Here is a 15,649-nt window from a genome sequence, read left to right as displayed (position 1 = left end):
GTGATCTCCTTGTTCTGTGTGATCAAACCCAGTGAACAGCTTCATGGTCCCTTCTGCTTTAATTTCTGCACCAAAGACCAAAACAGGAAACACATTCCATATGATGTCAAACGACAGATCCCTGGCTAGACGGTAGATGCCTAAAAAACCCACGAGAGAAGTAGGGCAACGTTATTTATTAATGCAATTCCAGATATCTCTCTTCTGTAACTGTGGAGACTATATAAAGCCACGTTACCCACATCACTGCGGGGTGTGTGTGACTTACTGCTGTTGCGCTCCCAGTGTGCGGTTCCTCCCAAACCGAGCTATAAAAATGGATGAAAGAAAGCAGTTCCTAGATAATCCGGCGAATGAGCCAAGCCAGTCAGCCAGTCAGTCAGTCAGTCAGTCAGTCAGTCAGTCAACAGACCTGCAGTTATTTGTTTCTGTGTTGCATGGGATGGAAATATTACAACACCTCTGTGGCAGCTCATCTGCTTACTGTAGGTTATCACAGACAGCACGGCTAGCCAAACACTGCCAGCTGCTTATTAATGCGACTTCAACGAGGCAGAAAATTAACTACTATGATGGGGGTATTTTAAGAAAAAAAAAAAATACGGTCACTATTTAGCAGGAAGGTGTGTGAGAGTCCCCGCAAGCGCAGTTCGCCGGTTTCATCGAAACTCTCCGGGATGACATGGCCCAAGTCATGGGGAACATTATGTCGCAGCTATTAATACGGCCTTTTAATGCCCTAAATCCAGTGTCGCCGGAAAAGGCTTCCGCGGCATCAGTGCATCAATACGCTAAACGCTAGAAAAGCGAGTGACACGAAAACGCCACCGCACACGGAGACACGGTGGATAGCTACTCGGAGCCCCCTCCCCTCCCCGGTCCCTCCGCGCTGCCGACTTTGACACTCGCCCACCGGCCACACAGAACCAGACAGCCGCTCGTTAGCTCGCAAGCTAGTGCACTCTCCCTCTGAAGCCCGTAGCGACACTGCCGGTGTAGCCACAGCCACGAGTTACACTGCCACACGGGCTGTGAATCACGTCTTTGTCGTCCGTGTGTCTAACGTTAACCTACACTCCGGGTTTTTTTTTTTTTTGGTTGTTTTTTTTTGTGTGTGTGTGTGTGCGGTGGCGATCACCCACTGCAGCGCATAACTTAAAACCAAGACCGCCCAGGTCCGTTATCGGACATGCAGCCAGGCAGCCCAGGTCGCTGCTAACGATGGAGTTCATTAACTAAACTCATCTGTCTTTACATTGCCACGGGGGGGCTCGCTGTCAGGACGTGCATCTAAATCTGAAGCATCTCCCAAAGACACAAGGCAGCGGCAGAGAAAGCAGAAAATAACCGATACCGCCAACTGCACCCTCTTTGCTAAGCTACAGACGAATGCGTTTCATCCCTAGGTATAAAATTAGGTCTGTATACCGACCAAAAATATTAAGTTACAGTCACATAAGACGCCACATACATTTGCATCCATCACGGAAAACATTTGTCAAATTGTCTACATGGGTCTTAGGTTTGAATTGTGAAGAGAAAACGATAATAACCATGTCAGAGTGAGATACGTCCGATAATGGGCGCATCGGTGTTTCATCGGTCCTAAGCAGGCTAGCTCACATAGCTGGGGGAGCTAACGTTAGCAGCCCAGCTAGCTCTCTGCGACACGATTGTAAGCGCTGGCAGAGAGCACAAGCCGCCGTAAGCGGCCCACTGGCTCTCCGACACGGGTCACCGACAGCCAGTCAGCCCCCGTAACCAAGAGGAAACCGAACAGCTTCAGTAAAACAGGAGAAATTAGTTAGTACACGTTAAGGCAATCATTGCATCGCTCACCAGCTTTAGGCATCCACCCTCTTGACAGCGAATCCCGTCTGTGTGAACACCGTCAACACTACACCAGTTAGGACCGACACTTCCGGTACGGCTTTCAGAATAAAACTATTTTTTTCTGCGTGAACACCGTCAATTCTACACCAGTTAGGACTAACACTTCCGGCTTTCAGAATAAAACTTTTTTTCTTTTTCTTACTTTAGCCTACATTTTATTTTATGTAGGCTACAGTCTCTCAAGCATACGCATGATATAAGATAACCGGAGGAATAGTAGGCTAGTGCAATTTCTTAATCTAAATTGTGTAGCTGTGTTTATTTATTCATGATAACTATTCACTGTATTATTCACTGTATTTGTATTATTGCACTTATTGTAACGGTATTCAGTATCTTTTATCCTTCTTTAGCCTGACCAGGGACAAAGACTGCAAATTAGCTGAAGCTAGACGTCTTGTATGCATCGCATTTTTCATTCTTTGTGGCAATGTTGTATGTATCGTCCCTGCTAAATAAACATTAAAATAAAATAAATAAATAGTTTTTAGATTCCATTGGGCTGAGGAAGTGGAATCATAAGATAGCCTACAGTTTTATTTTGTATCCCTATGAAGAATTAAGAAGAAATGTTAAAACATAGCTATTATTCAATATGGTTATTTTTGCTATTTCCATTTTAGTCTTTCTCGCAAATAACGGTTTTCATAATGTCTTAATTTGATATTCAAACCTTTTGATTTCTCACTGTAATGCCGCTTATTAAAACCAGCGAATTTGTCCAGGTTACAGGCAAAAGGTTTTGTCGCCCTCTACTGTGTGATAAGGAGTATTACACACTGTACTCCACGCTGACACTTGGGGGCGTTGGGGTGCACATAAGTAGGCTAGCAATAGTTGGAAATAGTGTCCAAGCAACAGTATTCACAAAAAACAGAATGCCTTTAAAATGAAAGAGCTTGCACTTTCTTTGAGTTGTAGTAATGGCAGAATGGCATTCATACATAATGCTCTGGTAGCAATATGTGTGTGTTTAAGTGTTAAAGATCTTAAGGAATACGACAATATCAGTCAATTCTTTTCATAAAATTTGATAGGCATCACAATATCAACTTTGTTTTCATTGTCCAGATTTCTATCAATAAAAATGTCCACTTTTCTTAGGGATGAAGGTGGGAATAGAGGTGTGAATAAATCAATAATTGAGGGGCATAATATCTTTTCTTGGCCCAACTGCACGAGTGTATGGATGACAGTATGTAATATTATTTATCTAACAGAGGGTGTGAAAAGCTCACTTCACACTAACTTCTAAAATCTCTAAAATCTAAAATCTCCATTTATAAGAATTCAAACCTCTGCTATATGAAATACATTTTATTTAGAATACAAAGAATATATTACTTTTATTATCTTACCTTTTTAATTAAAGACTAACTTAATTATATGCTTTCCTGTATATCACACAATATAGTTTAGCACACTGTATTCTGCAGTGTAAATATGCAGCAAGTGTGTTTCAGAGTGTTTTACAATGATCTGCACAGGCACTGGTGATTTAAGCAGCATATTGAACTATATGCCAGTGAGTGTTGCTGTACACCTGCAGGTGCACTGTAACCCTGCGGGGCAGTGTGGAGGTGTGACCAGTACATGCCCTGAGTATAGTGTGTCTCTTGTAGGAGGGGCGACTGTGGATCGCAACTGGGTGCCCTTCAAAAAGCTCTCGCTCTGACCTGTTCAGTCCCACTCAGCCAGGCTAGTTGAGCACAGCGGAGCACAGCAAACGCCCTCTGGACAACATGGGACTCACACAGGACCCCAACTTCCAAAAACTGCAGGACTGGTACACAGCCCATGCCCTGAACCTCAACATGAGACACATGTTTGAGACCGACAAGGAGAGATTCAACAAGCTCAGGTACTGTATGCATCCTATTGAAATATTTCAGATAATGCATTATGCACAGCACCACTATACAGAATGTAAATATCGTGCATGTGTGAATGTACAACCACATAATCACACTATTATGCTTGATGGCTGTATTTATATTTAGTCAGGAAAATCATGTGTTCTGATCATCAGTGTTACTGTGTTTGAACAGCCTCGATCTGAAAACTGAGGATGGAGACATTCTTCTTGATTACTCCAAGAATCTCATCACAGAGGATGTCATGAAGATGTTGGTTGATCTGGTAAATTCATGTTTATCTTAATAATTCATGCTGCTCAGATGCCACTGTAGCTTTGGTCAGAAAGTCCCAATGTATTTGGCTCATGATGACATCTTAGGACTAATTTGTTTTTACATAAATTATATTGACCTGAAGGATGGGTCAAGAATTTGAATGACAAATGCACTTGTTGATTTTTACAACACATAGTATGATTTGGTTATTGATCTGATGCCATAAAGCTCTAACATTTATTGTTTTCATCAGGCCAAGTCAAGAGGGGTAGAAGCTGCCAGAGAGAAGATGTTCAAAGGAGACAAGATCAACTTCACTGAGGTGCTCACTGTTGGAAATATGTCTGCTGCATTTACTTTACCTATAGCAGTGTTTACCTCTTGGGATAAAAGAGGTGCCAAAGTCATGATTATATTTGTCTGTGTGTGTGTGTGTGTTGTTGTGTTGCACATAAAGGGCCGCGCTGTGCTCCATGTGGCTCTGAGGAACCGCTCCAACACCCCCATCATGGTTGATGGCAAGGATGTGATGCCAGACGTAAACAAGGTTCTGGAGAAGATGAAGGGCTTTTGTCACGTGAGTTAAACACACCACCAACTTTGTTTTCCGCATTTAACAGTGTGAATTTAGGGTGGCAGTTTTGCTGACAGTAATGATAATCATGTTGATCTGTTTCAGAGAGTTCGCAGCGGTGAGTGGAAAGGTTACACAGGAAAGGCCATCACTGATGTTGTTAATGTCGGCATCGGAGGATCTGACCTTGTGAGTACAATTCATAGAAAGTCATCAAATACCTATTAAATGGCTCTCGATGCTCCAAACTTTCAATATTTGGGCCACAGTCTTAGAAATGTGCTTTTTTATTGAATTGCAGGGCCCCCTGATGGTGACTGAGGCCCTCAAGCCTTACTCCAAAGGTGGACCACGTGTGTGGTTTGTGTCTAATATTGATGGAACACACATTGCCAAAACTCTGGCACACCTCAATGCTGAGACAACCCTCTTCATCGTCGCATCCAAGGTAGCTGGTTCACTTGAAACAGCGCCAGAAAACATCTCACATCTGAATTGAAAAAGTGTCAGTTTGTTCAAAACCTTTCATGGGCTGACCTCATGTAAATTTCCATTCATTCAGATGTATCTAGCTGTGTTGCATGTTACATAACACTCCTCTCAGGCATTTAACCCAGTGTTGTGTCAGCTGATGTTCATATCTGAATGGCTTTCATGCCAAGCCACAGCGTTGGCACTATAGGGATGTGTCAGGAAAACCACAGATGACATATTCAAAGATACTGTGCATCCATTTTTGGAAGTTCTTGTAACGTCAGATTTATTGGCAAGATTTTTCAAGCAACTAAAAGTAGAATGTGCTGTAATTAAAATGCTGTTAGACCTGTTTTACTCACAAATCTCTATCAGGAGTTTGGCTATATTGATAGCACACCTTGGTTATCTACTGTATGCAATATGTTGACCTGTATGTCTTTTAACAGACATTCACCACCCAAGAGACCATAACCAACGCTGAGTCGGCCAAAGCATGGTTCCTTGAACATGCCAAAGATGTGAGTACACAGCGGCAGCAAGGTAGATAGCGGACATCATTTCTATTCTTCCTGTTCTCTAAATGTATCCCCTGTTTGTTTCAACAGAAAGCTGCTGTTGCCAAGCATTTTGTGGCCCTGTCCACAAACGGAGTAAGTGCCAACATGGTATCAGAGGTGAAACCTTCTCTCTCTGTCCAGACATTTGAGTCTAACTGTCCTCTCTGTCTGCCCCTCAGCCCAAAGTGAAGGATTTCGGCATTGACACAGAGAACATGTTCGAGTTCTGGGATGTAAGTGCACATCAAGCCTTTAAGCAAACTCTATGCAGCAGGTCTTCTCATTGTACCTAGACTGTGATGGGGCTGGCAGCTATAAATAAACTAGACTTTTGACCTGTGAAGTAGGTGGGACGGACACTCTGGCCAGCAGCTGCTGGGAAATCAGAAGCCTGTCTCTTCAGACTTAGTTATTATTGGTAGCGACCTTCTCTCTTGCAGAGGTTACTGTAAAGGCTGGGTTGCATCAAAGGTCAGGGAGCTGCATTTAGTTACATTGTTGGTATTTAAAGGGCAACAGCTATGATATGGTCCTTATGTCATAGATAAATGGTTGCCAGTGTTTTACATTGCATTACAGAACATGCAGTATTTACTGTATGTGATAAAGATAAACACTTACAGGACATGTGCAAAAAATATACAAACAAAAAAACAAATGTGACCTGCATTTGATCATTTAACAGCTTAATTGATTTTTGTTCAAATAGTAACACAAAATGTGCAGTTTACTGTAATGTTCCTGTTGCAGCTCCAATCACCTTTAGCTGCACGTAGAGCTCTCATGCACACTTTTTAAGGAGTGTAGTATGAAGTATGGATATAGTTTCATGATTTTGTATGTTTCCTCTTTTAGTGGGTTGGTGGTCGTTTCTCCCTGTGGTCTGCCATTGGAATGTCCATTGCCCTGCACATTGGTATGTACAGTGTATGTTTTTACAATAACACAAAACATTGATTTGGGTGTTTGTATGAAGAAAAAGAAAAGACTGAGGCACACAGCAAGCATGTGCCACACTTCTTATATCACAAGATATAACATGACAAAGAGTCTGCAGCTGTACCAGTGGCTCAAATGCTAATTACAGCAATGCTAACATGCTCATAATGATAATGCCAAAATACTTTTGTTTAGCATATATTGTGTTGACCGTATCCATCATTTGAGTAGGCTATATTAGCATGTTATAATGTTAATGGTGGTGTTAGATGAAAGGTCAGGGGTTCACCAAAGTCATCTGATTTCGTTTTCTGGAGACCCCCCAAACTTCTGTGGAGAGTTTTGTGGGAACTGATATAGTTGTTTCAGTCTGGACGTATAGTGGTGGACCAGCCATCACTGCCGCCCCTGGAGCCATGCTGCCAGCATGAATAAATAAAATATATAAACTACACATAGTGACCTTGATAAATATGCAAGAATTCTTCTTGCTGGTGTTAGTGCAGAGCCACACTGACATAATCAATCTGTTATTTAATCTGTTAACTCTTCTGTCTTATCCCCTGCCGTCAATAGGCTTCGACAACTTTGAGAAGCTTCTTTCCGGAGCTCACTGGATGGTGGGTAAACTTCCGCTTCAGTTGCCGTAGAGATAAATATATTATAGCCTGTGTTATAAAGGAGGATACAGAGTACATGACAGAGAGTTCTCCTTTCCCTGCAGGACAACCACTTCCGCACCGCTCCTCTGGATAAGAACGCTCCCGTCCTGCTGGCTCTGCTGGGCATCTGGTACATCAACTTCTTCCACGCTGAGACTCACGCTATGCTGCCCTACGACCAGTACATGCACCGCTTCACTGCCTACTTCCAACAGGTCTGCCCCTTCACTGCTTCAGGCATCACAAATCTCCAACTAAAGATACACTGCTATTCGATGATGTGTCCTTAATGTATTTGATAGATGTGATAATATGCTAAATCTGCTTCTTTAATAGGGTGACATGGAGTCAAATGGAAAGTACATCACTAACCATGGAGCGCGTGTAAACTACCACACTGGGCCAATCGTCTGGGGAGAGCCAGGAACCAATGGACAGCATGCCTTCTACCAGCTCATCCACCAAGGTACCACCACCACAAATGATCATTGTTCCATTTCAAAATCATACAGGTGATTCAGTTGGTCAGATAATCTTGACTGTAACAACCAACCAACTTGTAGCCTTGTTAGCTGGTTAGTCTCATACTTTGAGTCTGTGAGTCTCTTAAATGTGTCATTAATGCAGTCTAAATGTATTTGACCCAGGAACTCGCATGGTGCCATCTGACTTCCTGATCCCAGCTCAGACCCAGCATCCCATCAGAGAAAACTTGCACCACAAGGTATCATGGTTGTGGCATTGAGATATTGATATAAAGTAGTTTGGTTACAGACCAGAAATACAGTCTTTAGGGTATGTAAATATAGATACAAAAAAATAACAATAATATAGATTTTTTTTTTAAACTTTATTATTACAGTAGCCATTTAGAATAGTTATTCCTTATCTCCTAAACTATCTTTAAAAAAAAAAGGAGTCTTGTGACCTCAAACAAACTGTAGCAGCAGTGGAGGGAAGTGAGTGTGTGCATATTAATTACCTAAGAAAGCCTGATGAGAGATCATCCATAAAGGTCAGAGGTTCTTTCAACATGAGAGCCAGTTGGAGTGAAAGAAACAGAGTCTCTGTGTGCTTCAGAGGGTGGATCTAACATCCTTAATGCACATAATAACCAATTGAATCAAGATGGCAAAAATGCTATAATGTGACAATGCAACATGGAGACTGTTGCCTGCAGGAATGTAAAACATCTGTAAAACATGCCATGCACTGTTCTGTATCTGAAGCTGTGTGTGTGATGTGGCTGCAGATCCTGCTAGCTAACTTCCTGGCCCAGACTGAAGCTATGATGAAGGGTAAGACCACAGAGGAGGCCAAGAAGGAGCTGGAGGCCAGTGGCCTGAGTGGAGAAGCTCTGGAGAAAATCCTGCCCCACAAAGTAAGTCCAATCAAGAGAAAATTGTTTTCCATGACTCGCTTCTCAAGAATGAGCAGACCGTGCTTGGCTGTTTTTCATGATAATGATATCAAACTTAAACCTGAACTTGCGAGGAGGCAGTCATCTCGTTACTCTTGCACAGCGTGAGGAAGTGCAGCCAGCAGACAGCACCATACTCCTTGCTCAGACTGGAGAGAGCAGAGGAGGTGGTGCCCTCCAGTGACCGTCAATAAACACAGCAGCAAGAGTGTTTGTGATGAGGGTGTGCACACGGAGAATGGCGTATACTGAAATCTCTTCCCTTGTTTAACACAGGTATTCCAAGGAAACAGACCAACCAACTCAATCATCTTCAAAAAACTGACACCACACACACTTGGAGCACTCATAGGTGAGAACAAACAATGCCCCTGATTACTCTGAGCTGCTGATATTGAAATTAATAATATAAATTACTGATAGTGGTTATGTAAGTAGAGACGGTAATGATCCCTCACTGGGAAATTCCTGAATGTGCAACGTCTTACAGATGTGGTTCAATCTAGATGCTGCTAACTGCTGCATAATGAAAACGTGTTAGAATGAGAGAATAATAGGCCATGCATGTGCTACTTTACTCCACTTAAGCCTCTGCATGATAATATTTTTTTGTTGTAATGATGATTATTCTGCATTGTTTGATAGCGATGTACGAGCATAAGATCTTCATCCAGGGTGTGATGTGGGAAATCAACAGTTTTGACCAGTGGGGGTGAGTCATGTTTCACTACATAATGTATAATGGTGCAGCCATAAAAACACAGAGTCCCAGGTTTGAATAGTTCACTCAGTTTTCACTCAGTTTTAAAAAATGTCATTGTGGAGCTGGAATAAAGTGATGAGGAATATGCAAGAAAATGTGGAAATATGATGTTTTTAAATCTACATAAGAGGAAACAAAAAGGGCAACTGGTTGATGAGGAACTTATAAATTACATTATGTGTCTTATTTCAGGAGGCAGGAGTGATGTTTATTTTTGTTATCCTATTTTGCACTGCACCAAAACGCCAAGAATGTGAACATTTCCCTTTTAGGTTCCTGCAAGAATCTGGATCATATCTGGAGATTTGTTGATATGCCATCTTACTGTATATATGGGACTGGAGCATGTTAAGTTCAGATTTCATCATTAATGGACTTATAGGTTGAAATATTATGACTGGATGGTGGCATATTTTGAGCAGTGTTGGTACAATCCTGCACCTCAGCTTGGAAGTCTTTTTAGAAAACTACAGTACCAGTTAGTTGGTTTGGTTTCAAGGCTCAGTTTAATATGGTTGTTATTGTCTTTCTCATGCTCACTCCTCTCCTCCCCCTGTGCATCATCAGAGTCGAACTGGGCAAACAACTGGCGAAGAAGATCGAGCCCGAGCTCAAGGACACCAAGGAGGTCCACTCCCACGACTCCTCCACCAACGGACTCATCAATTTCCTCAAGAAGAACTTCGCCTGAGCCAAGTCACCCCGAAAACTTTCACTTTTCACCACGTCGTTATCCAACCTCATCAGCTCGTGAGCTGCATGAGCAGGAGACGGGCAGAGGCAGCTGGTCTTTCCCACGCAATTGAGCTGAAGCACTCTGTATGTTTGTACTCTCATCGTGAATATTGAGACTGTCTACAGTGCTGTCTTTTCTATGTTCGTTACTGTGGTTTATCATGTGAGCTTTTTGTATTAGAGTGTCATGTAAGACTGAGAGAAATGTGTCTCTTCACTGAAATGTAGCCTCTGGAATAAATATCTAAACACATATAACAACCATTAGTGTGTTGTTATCAAAGTTCTGCAGAAACATCAATTCACTTGTTTCGGTAACAGGTCACTAGATGGCATCAGAGTGCCAGATTTATTTGCTGGCTGTACCATCAGTCACTCAGTAACCTACCATTTATTCAGTGGAACAAAGGGTCAAAGGTCAGTCCATCTGTACTGTTCCTCCCCACAAATCCCCAGACTCCACAACATCCATTTAGAGACAAAAACAAACATCTGGATCGAGCAGCATCTGGACTACATGCCGGTCCTCAACTGGCACTATAGTTAAACATCATTAAACTTCATTTACTTAATGCTTTAGTGCTGCGTGCCAAACTTAGCCTGTGAATTTCTCCTATGAACATAAACTCCCATACAGTATGAGGGACAACAGATAACAGGAGCCTATATACAGTATAAGCTGAAGCTGTTAGCGAAGATGTGCCAAAAAAAAATCAACAACAACCCAAAAATGTTAAAAACCTAAAATATTCACCATCTTTCATTCCATCTTCTTCATACTCACTGCTGCGTACAATTTCAGAGTGTGTGTAAGAACAAACAGAAAGTTAAAAAAAAAAATCCTAGACCCCAGACACTGCTGGGGTTTCAATGCTGTTGCCAGGCAACAATACTTTACTTCAAATTTAACTTGTTCTTTTTATCTCCAGCTTGGAAACAAGATACAGAAGAAAGTGAGTTTTACTGAGGATAGAAACGCTCCTCGCTGTCAGCTTCGAGATGTTAGGAGTTATTAGTAAAACCCACACAAGACATAAAAAGAGTTTTCTCCACAGATTTTTCATAATCTCTATGAATTTGCATGTGAATGTTTGTTTTGCCAATTAAAACATATTTGTGAATGAGACTCTAAAGGCTCTAGACGACAGACGTCAGCTGAGTCATGGATGCAGCTACACCTACACATTCTGATGTTTAACTATAGGACCAACCTCTGAGTCATGACTCTGCTCCGCTACCTAAAATAGGTGCATGAGGTTGAAATAAACAAGTCAGCATGAGGAAATAAGCGATTAGGACCTGCCCTGGTTCAATGGAGAGCAGAATCAAATAGCAGCCATGAAAGCATGAACAAGCCTCTAGTGTGCGTTCCTGAGATGTTTGTTGAACAATGGCATCGCATACCCTCACATTCCACTTCATGCTTTATTGGTCCGGCCTGTCAGTCACGTTTTTTTTTTTTTTTTTTTTTGCCTTTCTACCCTGTTAAAGAACTGACCCCCCCCACCAGCTCAATCTGGGTCCGAAACTGCCCCTGTGCATTGGTTGCCATAACAACGTCAACCCCCCCCTTTTCCTCCCTGACCACTTTTCAACTGTGCTGTCCCAAGTTCATAGCAATGTCAGATACAGTGTTGGAGCAGGTTTTTTGGACAATTGTGTACTGACACAACGACATCTCAATGTTGTAGAAAAAGAAAAAAAAAAAACATCTTCTGAGGAGCATGTTTTCCTCCTCAGCATGTTCTCCACCATTTGCATTCATCATGAGCCGCTGTGCTGGAGGCAGCTTGAGGGTCAGCATCCTTTGCATGTAAACAAGCTCAGGAACTCGGCCTCTGAGAAGAGCGGCCTCCAGGTCTGCAGTCGGTTTTTAATTCTCAGATGAATCACGTATACATTCAGGGAGATTATTCTTCTGGGCTGAACGTTAGCTCTGCAAACACACAACAATTTCCCCATATCAAACCCTGTACATGAGCTCTCTCGAGTTTCCAGTCTGACGACAGTGACACAGAAACCCTGGAGCTTGTTGGAAAAAAAAAAGCCACTTAGTCAAGCCCAGCTTCATTTTTCCCACGACTACTAGAGTTATATAAAGATTGACTTAAGTACGTGGGCAGAGCTCGTCACACTGCAGCATAGGAAGCTAGTAGCACTCCCATGAGGCTGCAGCATGCTCCAGCTGACCCTTTGCTGCTCAGGCTCCATGTCCTCTTAATGTTCTCCAGATCCCCATCAGTTGCATCCATTCTTAAACACATTTGTATGAACCTTGTGGCTCATTGCAATATTACATTGTAGTTCCCATATTCATGTGCATTCATCTGCTACAGGGAAAACAAGGAAACATCTTTCATTACTAACAAAACGCCTGGATGCTTCTTAATCTTTTCTGCGATGTTGGACCATGTTTAACAGAGTACCAGACAGCTGTGCTTGTTTGTCCTCTTGGGACAGCTCTAGGTCAGTTACCTGTGTGCTTTTTGAAATACTGAGCATCCATAGTAAGATTTTTTCCCCCGTCCTCACCGACTCTTCTGAATCCACAGAAGTACACATATACTGACTGACATCTGGCTCATATTCAGCATCACAATGCTAGAGACAGAAAAAAAGAAAGAAAAAACAGCACTCCCACGCTGATTTCAGCCTGTGCTGGTCTGCTGCTGATACACTACATCGCAATGTTCACAGCGACAGTGACAGCTGCTATCTCACATTGTTCCCATCAAGGCTGTTTCTGATTGCCATGAGTTATTTGGTGCCAACCAGGGAGGATTGTGTGTTTGCCTTTGGTCACCAGCCACGCACAAAAGAACAAACACATTTCTTTAAAACCATCACACTTGTTTGAAACAGCGTTATGAAAATGATTCAGCACTGATGAAAAAACTTTTTTCACCTCCCAAACAAGCCAAACACTCCTCTCCTCACATTTCTGTCTGCATGATTAGTGAACTTTAGCTACAATTAAAACCACAACAGTGCTGCACTTCACTTTTGAAGGGCAGACGTTTAAAGCTAAAGAGTTGACAAAGAGAGACCAAAGTCATCAGTGAAAGGGGCTGCTCTGGGGATTTAATACCTCACTTCCATAAAGTTGTGAGGCCTAACAAGAAAAGCAAGGCATCAGAAGCAAAAATATATAAAATATGTGGATATTTACACTTTCTGTTACTTCCTATCAACACAAAGAAGGTGGAATGAGTTTTGTTTGTGCATCCTGTACAGTTGTTGGGGAGTAGTGCTACCTAAGTGATAACAAACTAATAAACTACCAGTGATGTGTCAGTGGTTGGGACTGAAGAATATCCATCCATCCATCCATCCATCCATCCACTGACTTGGATAGGGTAGGCCAAATCCCAGCTGATATAGGATGATGGTGGGGTACACTCTGGACATACTCACTTCCACACTTGCGGGCAATTTAGAGTCATCAGTCAGCCCAGTATGCATGTGTTTGGACTGTGGGGGGAAGTTAAGTTAGAGAACATGTAGAGAACTCACACAGACACAGGGAGAACATGCAAACTCCACCCAGAAAGACCCCAGGGCCAGGACTCACACCCACAACCTTCTTCGGAGAGGCAATACTGCCTACCACTGTCCTATAGCTACTAACTGAAGACAAGAAGTTTGAATACAAATCTCTGAGACACATGAACATGAACATGAACATGAATGTGAACATATCTGGTTCTTCTCATTTCCTGGCTTGTCTCTACTATCGCCTGTGTAATACAGGAATATCAGTGACCCCAAAATATCTACAAACATGCAAGAAAATGTGGTTGAAAGATCTGCAGAAAAACTTGGCATCCGAATTGTTTCCTTCAGAGGAGGAAACTGTCCCAGTGGAAACTGTTGGCATGGTCCCTCCATCCAGAGGAACCGGGATGTTGTTTCTGGTAACTCACACTGCTGTTGGCTTTTTATCAGAGTATATGTTTATATATTTATTTATTTATTCATTTATTTATTCTTTGTCATTAGAGCAGCAGAATAAAAAGCATCTGCCACTGCAGTGAGGAGGCAGTTTCACAGGTGAGTAAACTCATCATCACCTCACTCATCTTCAAAACTATCTCTAGTTGCTGGACACATGAGGGCAACGATTTGTAAAATGACTCATATAGTTTCCAGAGCTGTGATTAATTTTCCTTCACAGTTTCTGCAGGTGAAATTTGACTCTCCTCAGGTGCTGCTCTAAAAAAAAAACACTCAAGGTTGACAGGTAAATATATCAGCTTCACTCCCAGTGCAGAGACATAAAAACATTAGGTGTGTAAACCATAAGGAGAGAGGACATGCTGTGTATGTGTGTGTAGATAAGATTCAGAAAAACCAGAGGCTTTTTTTTTTTTGCAGGAAGGAGACAAAGTGTCAGTAACCAAAGATTGAGAGTGTATGAGGTAATCCTGCAGCCAGCATATTTTCACTCATTTCCTGGCAGTGGAGGGACCTGTGTGCTCCAGTGGGATGGTATTCTTTTGTGTGCTGTAACAGAGCTCACCTCAAAGCAGATCCCCGGGGGCTCCACTACCTCTGCACACACACACACACACACACACACACACACACACACACACACACACACACACACACACACACACACACACACACACACAGCTCCCTGAGTCACAGGGTGGAACCCTCATACACATAAAGGCCGCTTTGTGCCCCAACTCATGGAGCTGTCAACCAACACCAGAGAGCTCCCCACACTGAACACTACTGTTCAGCTCACAGGAGAGCTCAGTCAGTGGGCAGACAGTGCTTTTATGTACGCCCCCGCAAAATGTTTCTACATCTCTAACTGTCTGTGGATCGGTGCCGCATAAATACAGCTGCACTTACTGTAATTGAAAACTGAGACTAAAATCATAAAACAGGGAGGGAATGCATATTTTGACTTTCTCCTCGGTACAGGTGCCACCATGAAAGTCGTTATTTTCCACTCTCCTCTGACGTCTGTGAGCATGTCTGTCAGCGACATATTTCCCATAATTGAAAGGACTGGATGAGTTGATTTCTAACTCTCTTTGGGAGCGAGCCAGGCAGCGGTAAATTAGTGAGCATGCAGTCAAAAATGGGATTTCTACTTCTGACACCCACCCACTCACCTGCAGGTTCACACAGATCACACAGATGACAGCACTCCTGCCGCTGGTATTTAAAAATTGCACAACCAATGTCACACATAGGCGTCATTAATGAGTTTTAAAGCTCCTGAAGTCAATATGTTTTAGATAAACAGTGATTTCAGTAACTAGTTAAAGTAAGTCATTTGTGACAATGACCACACTCAGGAGTTTTAGCTTCAACTTCAACTTCAAAGAACTTTATTTTCCCGTTAGGAACTTCAATCGTGAAGAGCATCAGTGCATATTTAAACAGGATCAATACATATAGATAAATACAAATGTTAAGATGTTAAAAATATAAAACAAATGTTAACAACTTACAGTAAACAGCATACACAAGCCAGACC

The 15,649-nt window shown here is 42.3% G+C and overlaps 2 protein-coding genes across 2 annotated transcripts in view; one reads left to right on the top strand and one right to left on the bottom strand.

The window, feature by feature from the left end:
• Nucleotides 1–1,883, bottom strand: part of garre1 (granule associated Rac and RHOG effector 1) — a 35,485-nt gene extending 33,602 nt beyond the window's left edge. Inside the window, exon 1 of the mRNA XM_085766250.1 lies at nucleotides 1,840–1,883. The gene's annotated coding sequence lies outside the window, so the exon portion shown is untranslated. The remainder of the gene's footprint in view (nucleotides 1–1,839) is intronic.
• A 1,698-nt stretch (nucleotides 1,884–3,581) lies between these two features.
• Nucleotides 3,582–10,413, top strand: gpib (glucose-6-phosphate isomerase b). The gene is made up of 18 exons (XM_085766238.1): nucleotides 3,582–3,754; nucleotides 3,942–4,032; nucleotides 4,279–4,347; nucleotides 4,483–4,602; nucleotides 4,705–4,788; nucleotides 4,901–5,047; nucleotides 5,523–5,594; nucleotides 5,682–5,726; nucleotides 5,813–5,866; nucleotides 6,489–6,549; nucleotides 7,149–7,192; nucleotides 7,297–7,449; nucleotides 7,571–7,700; nucleotides 7,882–7,958; nucleotides 8,487–8,615; nucleotides 8,931–9,006; nucleotides 9,300–9,366; nucleotides 9,985–10,413. Exons 1-18 carry the CDS (start codon nucleotides 3,636–3,638, stop codon nucleotides 10,106–10,108), a joined length of 1,662 nt encoding a protein of 553 aa, XP_085622364.1. The 5' UTR covers nucleotides 3,582–3,635; the 3' UTR covers nucleotides 10,109–10,413.
• The last annotated feature ends 5,236 nt before the right edge of the window (nucleotides 10,414–15,649 follow it).

Source organism: Trachurus japonicus, chromosome 3 (assembly GCF_045865225.1).
Source record: "Trachurus japonicus isolate A0001 chromosome 3, Traja_1.0".
NCBI lineage: Eukaryota > Metazoa > Chordata > Actinopteri > Carangiformes > Carangidae > Trachurus > Trachurus japonicus.
Note: the sequence above shows the minus strand (reverse complement) of the source record. Positions and strands in the feature narration are given on the sequence as shown.

Bases quoted from the DNA above. Each gene is read 5' to 3' on its own strand.
- gpib (XM_085766238.1), top strand. From the start codon at position 3,636: ATGGGACTCACACAGGACCCCAACTTCCAAAAACTGCAGGACTGGTAC. The intron at 4,348-4,482 runs GTGCTCACTGTT...TTGCACATAAAG, and splicing joins ACAAGATCAACTTCACTGAG to GGCCGCGCTGTGCTCCATGT. The intron at 9,007-9,299 runs GTGAGAACAAAC...ATTGTTTGATAG, and splicing joins CACACTTGGAGCACTCATAG to CGATGTACGAGCATAAGATC.